We start from the raw sequence: 9815 nt of genomic DNA on the forward strand, positions 1-9815 counted from the left end.
GAGACAGGGCTGAAAGGAGCCCGGAGGGGCTGCGCCGGCCCTGCCCCCACCCCGCCCCCAGCCCGTCCCGCGTCCACGCGGCCCGCCTAGACATACCCGGAGGGGGAGGGTGTGGAGGGGGCGGGATGAGGGCGGAAGGCGGGGCGACACTGGGATTCCCTTCCCCCCAGGAGCTGGGCTTTGCAGAGCTCAGTCTGAGGCGGGAGCTGACCTCCCGGACCAGCCCAGCCCCGAACTGGAACCTCCTGGAACCTCCGGAGGCCAGGGGTCCCGGGGCCCCGCTGCTCTGAGACCCCAGGGATCCGCGGGGAGCCCCCGCCCATGGCGCTGAGCCGGTAAGGAGCAGAGTCGTCTGACAGGGTAGCCGAGCTCACGAGGAAGGTGGGGCGATGGGAGAACCTTCCACCCCCACCCCCCGACCCCGCCAGGCCTGGGTGTGGAGCCCCGCAGTCCAGGCGGAGCTGGGCCTGGGCTCAGCAGCGCCCCCAGAGGCCAGTGTGTGTGGGGGGGTCGTTAGCTGTTGTGCGGTGACCCCCTCCGTCCCCAGGCGCCTCACAGAAATGAGCGCTGCGCCCGGACCCCCGGCCTCTCAGGCCTGCGGAAGTGCGCCTGCAGCAAGTGGGGCAGTAACGCGGGCTCACGGCCCTGCCGGGAGGAAGGGGCGGCTCCCAGGCGCTACAGCCTGAACCCAAGAGTGCAGCCCGGAGGAGAGGAGAGGGCTCCGGCCGGCACTCCCGCCTGCCCCCCCGCACGCCCTTGCGGGAGGGCCAATCTCAGCCTTTGACTTTGCCCCAGCGGCCCCACCCCTGGGCGCAGGAGCCCGGAGCACAGACAGCCGGGTCGCCCGCCCCCCAGGGGCTGAAGCAACTTTGGCGGATCCGCTTCCTGCAGTGGTGTTCCCAGCCTGGCCCGCTCCCCTCCCGCCCCGGTTCCTGCAAGTGGAAACCACCCCTCACCCCTTAGCGCCTGCTGCTCGCAGGAGGGAACCCGGCAGGGAGGTCGGAGGCTGCTGACCCTTCTTCTCAGTGGGTAGCAGGCACCCCAGGCCTCCCTTGCTTTGGAAGACTGGGTGTTGGGGAGGGGTGAGTGTCCCTCTGACTAGGGGGGAGGGCGCCCCTCAAAGGACTTGGGAAGAATCTTTATCCTCCAAAAGGTGGTGTCACTGGATGCGCATGTGCCTCCCAGTGCCATTATTTCAGGCACAGTCCCATCATCCGGGCACAGGGCCTGTTCTCCTGTGGGATTCTGCCCTCAGAAGGCAGACCCCTCTCTCCGTGCCTCTTGGAGTGGTTACCGGGTGGTGTTCCAAATCAGCGGTGACCCATCGCAGGCCACCCGAGTCCGTAGTGTGGCCAGCCTCACTGGCGTCATCAGCACCAAGCTGCTTCATCAATCCTGGGTGTTGCTGCCTTTACAGGAATAAAATAGTCCTTTGTGGATTTGAACATCTTCATCGGGGAGGAGTTAGAATAGCTATTTTCTTAAGTGATCACACGTACATGATGGTACATGATGGCTCAGATCGGAGGGGAGCCTTCGGAGACACACCTTCAGCCCAGGTGGGAGGAGGTCTCGGAGGGGGACAGGGCCCCCAGGGACACCGATGGCTTCTCCCTTGGGTTGCTGAATAGAATTGGCGAAGGGGGCTGGTTGCAAAGTGTGGGTGGGTTTTGGGAAACAAAGGGGGGGGGGGGGCGGTGCAGCTGGCTCCCAGGCTGCCTCCCCCCTCAGCCTGAGAGGGCAGGAACAGGGGGAGTCACCTGAGCCCCGCGGGGCTGTTTGGGGAGGGTCACCCAGCAGCCGGGAACTCCCTGGGAGGATGCACCCCCACAGCTGACCCCGGGCAGACCTGCTCTGGGAACCCTCCCAGCCGCAGGGTCTGGCACAGTGGCCTTGTCAGTGCCTAGCATCGCCATCAGACAGATTTCAAGTGCTTCCTGACTTCCAGACCTGTGAGGTCCAGCTGGGTTTCTCAGAAGGGGGGGTGCCATGCCTCCTCCATCCCCCACCCCCATTCTGCAAAGGGGCCTTCCTCAATATGCTTCCTTTTTTCGGTTTCTCGCTCCTGGTGCTTTAGCAGAGACGCCTCTAGAAAGTGTTGGCTGCAAACTTCCTTCTGTCTGGGGACGGCGCTGGGGGAGGGTCCCCGCTGCCTCCAGGCCTCTCGAGGACTGCAGTGAGGAGCGGGTGGCCTGGGTGGCCAGTGCTGGCTGGCTGAGAGCCTGCAATGTTTAGACCCTCAATGCCCAGAACAGTGTCTGAGTCATAGCATTTCACAATGAGGTGACTCAAGTGTGACTGCTGGGGCAGCGTGGAGCTGATGCAGGTGCGTCCTGGACACGTGGGTGCCCTTACCCACCTGCAGGCTGCCGGCGGGAGGGGAGAGCAGCCCACCCTCCCTGGAGGGGGAGCCCCATGAGACCAGGTGCTCAGATGTGACCCCCAAAGCCTCGCCCACCTGATGTTCAGCTGTGCCACCTGGAAGCAGAGGGGTGGTCTGGGGATGGTGCCCAGGCAGGAGGGCTTGCTGGGCAGGAAGCGTGGGCACCGTGGCCTTTTACAGAGGTTCCAGCTGTGCTGTGCTGGTCATGCCATGGGAGGAGCCCCTTCCTTGTCAACACCGTGCGGGTGCCTTCCTCCCAGCCAGCAGGGAGGGCAGGTAGGGACAGGGGGGTTCCCGGGGAAGCAGGGAGGGCAGGTAGGGACAGGGGTTCCCCGGGGAAGTAGGGAGGGCAGGTAGGGACGGGGGTCCCCGTGGGGGCAAGGAGGGCAGGTAGGGACAGGGGTTCCCCGGGGAAGTAGGGAGGGCAGGTAGGGATGGGGGGGTCCCCGTGGGGGCAGGGAGGGCAGGGAGGGACAGGGGTTCCCTGGGGAAGTAGGGAGGGCAGGTAGGGATGGGGGGTCCCCATGGGGGCAGGGAGGGCAGGTAGGGACGGGGGTCCCCGTGGGGGCAGGGAGTGGACAGCCGGCTTCCACCTTTCATTTCCCGGAGCTGCTCGCTGGCCCTCCTCTGGGTTCTCCTGCCCCTGCTCACCTGAGAGGGGAGGGGTCTCACCTGGGGTCCTGGCAGAGGAGCAGCATAGCCACTGACCAGCTGCCACATGGGTGTGCAGGGCTCCAGTGGGCAGGGCCGCCACAGCTGGTTGTGGGCACATGAGAGTGCTCTGTGAGCCTCCTTAGAAACTAGCAGACAGACCTCTGGTGGCCACAGTTCAAGCTCTGTTCACTGAGTTTGAGCTTCAGGATCTTGATGTGAGGGTCTCAAGCAGCACAAAGTTCTAGTGCTTTCTGGAAAGTATGACTGCCCTTCATAGAGCAAACGTTATAGAGGAGGACCCATCTTAGTCTGCTGGGCTCCAGAACACAACATGATGGTCTGGGGGCTTCAACAACAGTCACTTCTGAGTCTGCAGACTGGTGTTCGGGGATCTGGGTGCTGGTGTGCTTGGGTTCAGGTGACAGCCACCTCCTGGCTTGCAGGTGCCCCTCCTCACAGCATCCTCACTGGCGGAAGAGGCGAGGGTGCTGTCTGGGGTCTCCTTACAAGGGCACTAACCCCGTTCATGGGCCCCACCCTCATGCCCTAATCACCTCCCAACATTTGGGGGTTAGGGTTTTGACAAATTTTGGAGACATAAGCATTCAGTCTATACTCAGGACCGGTAACCGTGTGAGCCACAACTCAGAGAAAGACGCTGTGGTTACTGTGTGCCCTGACCCTTTCAAGGCCAACGTCTGGTGGACCCAGACGAGAACAGCAAGGCTGACTCTTTGGAGTGCACCATGTTGGGGGGGGGTCCCCACGACACTTGGGTGTGGCAGAGACCCAAAGGGAGGCAGGGGAGCAGGAGACTCCACAGTGGGAAGGGGCTCAGGTGCCCCTGAGGCCAGGGGCAGTGGCGGAGAGCTGGAGCCGGGGTGTCCTTGCGATTGGGAAGGGGGACGTACTGGCTTTGTCCGGAGGGTCCCGCGTTGGACGTGGGGGGTGGTAAGCAGGAAAGCTGGCGGTCACTGACCACCTCCTGGCAGGTTTGGGTCATTTGTTTCCGGGGTGGTCTGTGGCTTCCCGAGCCGGTTGCTGCAGGTTGTCAACCTCAGTTCCATCTTTGTAGATAATCTGCTCTGGTGCATCCACACAGTCAGTCTGTGTGTCTTGATCTTTTGCAGCCTGAGGGTGGTTTTCTTCTCCCGAGACCAGAGGCCGATTCCCAGGGGTGGAGTCCCAGCTGGCGCCCATGGATTCTGGCCCCGGGGAGGCAGATGTGGCTCTGGCCATCTCCCCACTGGGGCCCAGTGAGAAGTTCCACCTGTTTGTGAGTTACAGCAGCGTGGATGCCGTGTGGACCCACGGGCTCATCAGCCGCCTGGAGGCGGACCTCGCGGGGCTGAGGATCTGCCTGCACGAGCGGGACTTCATCCCGGGGAGGAACGTCCTGGAGAACATGGCCGAGTGCATCCAGCAGAGCCAGAAGGTGCTCCTGGTGCTGAGCCAGGACTTCGTGCAGAGCAGGTGGTGCCTCCTGGAGGCCGACCTGTCGCTCTTCGGCTCCTGCCTGGACAGGAAGCCGGTCATCCCGGTCGTGCTGAGGCCCTGCCGGGTCCCGCTGCACCTCAGCCACCTGACGCACCTGGAGGCGGCAGACAGCCGCTTCTACCCCAAAGTGGTGCAGCTCCTGTGCATGCCCAACCACCGCCTGGCGCGCTCCCTGCCCGCCTGGCGCCCCGCCGCCTCCCTGTACAGCGGGAAGAGCCTCCTGACCCTGAACTGTGTCAACAGGGACAGTCTGCCCTCGTGGAAGGTGGGCACCTTCAGCACCCTCGGCGTCCCCGACCCCCTGAAGGAGGTGCTGGAGGACCCCGAGGTGTACAAGCAGGCCGTGGGCATCCTGAACGGGGTGCCGTCCCCCAGGTCCTGCCTCCGCTACCTGGGCTGCAGGGTCACGCTGGGCGTCGTGCTCTTTCTCGTCGCCATGGCGCTGCTCTCCCTGACCATGGTTATGGGCTTTCTGGGAAGCTCCCCAGCTCAGCGCTTCTTCTTCGTCTCCGCCACCATATTCTTCTGCCCCCTCTTCTTCATCTTGGGAGTCAACACCCTGTGCTGGTTCAGGAGGTTTTCCAAGAAGAAGATGCGGGAGCTGGTGCTCAGAGTGGGGGAGGCCAACCTCCTGCTGGCGCCCCACTCGCTGCTGATGGGCTGCGACACCATGAACAAGCTGCACTTCGTGTACGTGCTGCTGGGCGACTGCAGACGGGTCTTCCTGGAGGCCGCGGAGGGCGCGGGCGAGGGCGAGGCCCTGTTCCGGGAGGCCCTGCTGCAGTTCTCCTGCAGCTACGCCTGCTGCGTGGCCCACGCGTACTTCCCCGCCTGTGAGGAGGCACACAGGGCCCGCGGCCACCTCGAGCTGGGCCTGTGCTTCTGCCAGTTTGTGGCCCTGCAGCTGAAGGCACGCGAGGGTCACGGGGTCAGCCCTGTGTGACGGCAGTGCCCTTTGCTGGACGTCCGGCTGCCCCTCAGCTGGCCTCGCGGGCAAGGCCTCGATGAGGTGCACAGGGGACCCTCTCCTCTGGCCAAGACCTCCGCCCGCGGGCCCCACACCAGCCCGACGGCCCCACGGCCCGCTCTGAAGGCGGAGGAAGCTGGGGAGCGTGGCAGGCTGGCCTTGTGACCCCAGGGGCCCTTAGGACACAGCCTGCTCCTCCCAAGGAAAGGCCCACTGCCTCTCTCTGGACGGCTGCTCAGCGTCCAGGCCCAGGACAGAGCCTGCCGGCCTGCTGTGCCCCACCCTGAGCGGCTCCTCCAGGCGCCTGCCCCTCACTCTGGGGCACGGAGCGCGGAGGAGGGCCAGGCCGACCGTGAGGACCCGGGGCCCTCCGTCCTTCACCGCCAGGGCGCTGGACACAGACACACACACCGCGCTCGCACTGTCTACCCCGAGAGCCTGTGCGGCAGCCACGGCCGTCATTGGCTGGACACCAGGAGGCCCACACTCCTCCGCGCGGACACCCATCACCCATCGGACCCGGGGCTGCAGTGCCACCTGCTGGTGCCGTGTCCGCCGAGGGCAGAGAGCAGTGCCTGCCATAGACGCTCTTCCCAACAAGAACGAGAGGCGTCTGCAGACAAGAACATGGAAAATGTGAACTGGTTCTGGAACTGGGGGCACGACACTAGCGTCCTGGCCAAGCCGCACATCCGCCCCGTGTCCGGCTTATGTCTGCAGACCCTGCGCCCCAGCGGCGCCCGGGCAGGACTCTGGACGTGAGGAGGGGCCCCGGGGCACTGCCTCAGCCCTTGTGTCTGTAAAAGAGCAGCTGGCAGGTGATCTCCTGACAGATTTGAAGTTGGCGCTGGATGTTCCTGGCACCCCCCAAAGCCCTCCACACACCGCCAGGTGCTGCACTGGTTTGTAGCCTGAATCCATCTTGTGTGACCAGGGGCGCCCTCGGGGCCTAATGCCACCCTTGCCTCTCCCACGAGCGCAGGCCTCAGGCTACAGCCGCCAGGTGACAAGCAAACGAAGTCCCCGATCTGACTTCCTAGCAGCCCTTACAGTCAGCAGTGTGCCTGCCTCCCAGGGCCGCCTCTTCTGTACCCCTTAGATCAGACCCCCACCCCGCACCGTGGGTCTTCCCCAAACCCCAATCCTGTGGTTTGAATTGACCAACGCAGTCCTAGCTCAGGAACCCCAAAGCACTCCACCCGTAAATTCGAGGCGGGAGTCCCAGCTCCTGCCCCTGTCCACACCCTGCCGTCACGTGGTCTTTCCCGGCACACATGCGCTTCCGCCAGGCCTTGTGAGCAAACCAAATTCTATTTCAGCTTCTCTTGTGCAACAACGGCAGGTCTTGTGATCTGCTGCTGAAGCTCAGCTCGCCATCCAGCAGCCTGTACGCACTAAACACATGTTCACTGGACACAGAGGCTGGACACCTCTGTCCTGAGCCCAGGACTCCCCGGGAGGGTCCCCCTTGAGAGGAGCAGAAAAGGGAGGGGCTCTGGTCAAGGGGACAGTGTAAGCAAAGGCACAAAGCAGGACCCCAGGTCACAGGAGGAGCTGCCAAGTAGGGGATGGTCCTGTGACCCCCAGGGCTCAGTTGGTGGCTCTGGGTGCCAGGATTTTCTTAGGGGCAATGCTTGGCATCAGGGGCCATTCCAAGGGGTCCCAGCAATGGACCTCGAGAGACCTCAGGTCTCTGCAGTGTCTGAAGCAGGGGGCATAGGCTGGGCCCCTGGCCGAGAAAGAGCCTCCCGGGAACCCCCCGCAGTTGTCTGGGGCGAGGACACAACAGGCCCATCTGTACCCTCTCTGGGCACAGGCGGCCTCCACGAACACCAAGGGGCCTGCTCCAGGCCACAGCTCCTGCGCCCACTGTGGCCGCGGGTCCACTTGGTGCCCTGAATGTGGCTGTGCGGGTGGGGGCACGAGCCCTGCATGCAGCTAGGTCAGCAGCCAGGCCTTTCGAGCCCTGGATTGCTGGCTGCAGCACAGACGTCCCCGGGGACAGAGGCTGGGGGCCTGCGGGCTGAGGCCTAGCCGTGTGCACAGGCGCCCACGCGCACACGGCCCCTCCACTGTGTGGGCAAACTGCGTGCTACCAGTGTGTTCCTACCCTGTGGCGCCACGGGGCCCAGAGACAACAGATGGACAAAAAAGAGAAGTCAAAGTCCTGTCCCTTCAAAAGAACAGGATATTTCAAGTCATGAAATAACACATTTGTGAGCACAATAAAGAAAAAAAGCTTAAATGAACCATTTTTTTTAGGTTTATTTATTTTGGGGGGGGCGAGAGTGTGAGCAGGGGAGGGGCAGAGAGAGGGAGCGAGAGAATCCCAAGCAAGCTCCACACCATCAGCTCACAGCCCAACTCGGGCTGGATCCCAACAACCATGAGATGGTGACCTGAGCCGAAACCTAGAGTCAGGGGCTCAACTGACTGAGCCCCCCCAGGAGCCCTTAAATGAACCACTTTACAGGACTGCTGATCTTGAGCTGTGGGAAACCCAAGCCTCTTTCAGATCGTGCTGGCTCGGCATTCTGAGCCTCTGCTGGGGCCGGGCTGGATCAGGCCGAGGGGGCGTGGGTATGATACACCCTGGGGAGCGGTACCCCCAGTGCCTGCCGTGGAGCAGGGTCTGGGGCTGGCTGTCCCCAACCATGCCCGCCAGCGTCTATCCCCAGGGCTGCACTGTCCAGGCCCGTGGCTCCAGAGTGCCCGCACCCGAGCCTGCCTCCCAGCAGCCTGGACACAGGGCTGCCCCAGTCACACTGCCTGCTCTGACCCCCGTCCTGACCCATGCCAGCAGTCGGTAGGGGGGGAGGTCTGGTGGGGCCCCGTCCCCAGGCACACCTACTGCACCCAGGACCTCCACGGGGAGGGAGGGGAGGCCACTGTGTGCTCCACCTCCACTATCCACCCCAGGCCAGCGCCGCAGAGCACACACACGCACCCGGGGGCGGGGAGGGAGGAGGCGCAGGGCTCTCCTGGGACCTCCATCTCCTGCGGTGTCGCAGGAAGCTCGCTGCTCTGTCCTGGCTAATTCTTAGCGGGTGACCTCAGGCGTGCTGGGGCCTGGGGACCCCGAGGAGCTGAGGTTCTAGCTAGTCCTGGGAGCACCTCACTAGAGCGCTGGTCACCATATGCCAGCTATTGTCCACACCAGCCTTCGGTCCCGGCGTCCCCCCCATGGGGCCTCTGCGTGGGCCTCTTCCAGGGTCCCCACATCGTAAGGCGCTCAGGCAAGAAGAACGCGTGTTCTGACTCCACCCTGAGGTCCCACTGAGGGGCCACACAGGAGCCCGCGGCAGCCTGCGGTGTGGAGTCAGCCCTGTGAGCTGGGTTTCCCTCCGGCACCCCGCCCCGCGTGGACTCACCTGTCTTCTCCGCAGCAACCGGCCGGTGCCTCGCTCAGGGCAGGAGGTCCGTGCCGGGCGGGGACCCCCACCTGCGGGGTCCTGCCCCGGAGTTCCCGGCCCGGCTCAGGGGGGAGCGTTTGCCTGCCCTGAAGGGACTTAACTCTGAAACACCCTTGTGGAGNGATGGGTGTCTGTGCGCAGGTGTGTGCGCGTGCGTGCCTGCGTGTGCGTCTGCGTGTGCGCATTGTGTGTGCATGCGTGCCTGCGTGTGGTCTGCGCTTTACGTGCGCGCGTGCGTGCCTGCGTGTGGGTCTGCGCTTTACGTGTACGTCTGCGTGCCTGCGTGTGCGTCTGCGTGTGCGCATTGCGTGTACGTGCGTACCTGCGTATGGTCTGCGCTTTACGTGTGCGTCTGCGTGCCTGCGTGTGCGCATTGCGTGTACATGCGTGCCTGCGTGTGCGGGTGCACCTGCGGGTGTGCGTTGCCTGTGCCTGTGTCCTGCGCATGCGTGTATGTGCGTGTCCCAGAAAGGGTGCAGAGCCGTGTGTTTGTCACGGGGGAAGCCACAGGCGGCCGGACGGAATGCGTGTCCTGCTAGCGTGTGCACCTCGCTGAAGGTGCAGCCCGAGGAAGCGGGGCTGGCTGCGTAGACGACTTGGGTCCGACGGGCCCGAACCCCCTCCGGGTCGCGCAGCGTGTCCGGTAAAGGACAGGCCCGAAGGCCGCGGGGCCCGGGCGCACCTCGGCCTGGCGTGGACCTCGGGGTCCGGGGCCTCTTCTCGCGCTGAGCGCAGGGCTCCTCACGGTCTCCCCGAACCCCGCCGGCCTGTGGGGCCCCGCGTCCGGGAGCCCGCGAGCTGGGGCACGTTCTGTGCGCGTGGGAATCGTTCTCACTTCCGGACGTTTAGTCCGACACCGAACAAAGCCCCGTCAGCTCCTTCAGCGCCTTCGGGAGGGACG

At 64.4% G+C, this 9815-nt stretch overlaps 1 protein-coding gene across 1 annotated transcript; it reads left to right on the forward strand.

Annotated features, from left to right (window-relative positions):
• The first annotated feature begins 198 nt into the window (after positions 1–198).
• LOC144230682 (uncharacterized) lies at positions 199–7750 on the forward strand. The gene is made up of 2 exons (XM_077763015.1): positions 199–335; positions 4168–7750. Exon 2 carries the CDS (start codon positions 4236–4238, stop codon positions 5475–5477), a length of 1242 nt encoding a protein of 413 aa, XP_077619141.1. The 5' UTR covers positions 199–335; positions 4168–4235; the 3' UTR covers positions 5478–7750.
• The last annotated feature ends 2065 nt before the right edge of the window (positions 7751–9815 follow it).

This window comes from Crocuta crocuta, unplaced genomic scaffold (assembly GCF_008692635.1).
Source record: "Crocuta crocuta isolate KB4526 unplaced genomic scaffold, BGI_CrCroc_1.0 scaffold466, whole genome shotgun sequence".
In the NCBI taxonomy this organism is placed as follows: Eukaryota; Metazoa; Chordata; class Mammalia; order Carnivora; family Hyaenidae; genus Crocuta; species Crocuta crocuta.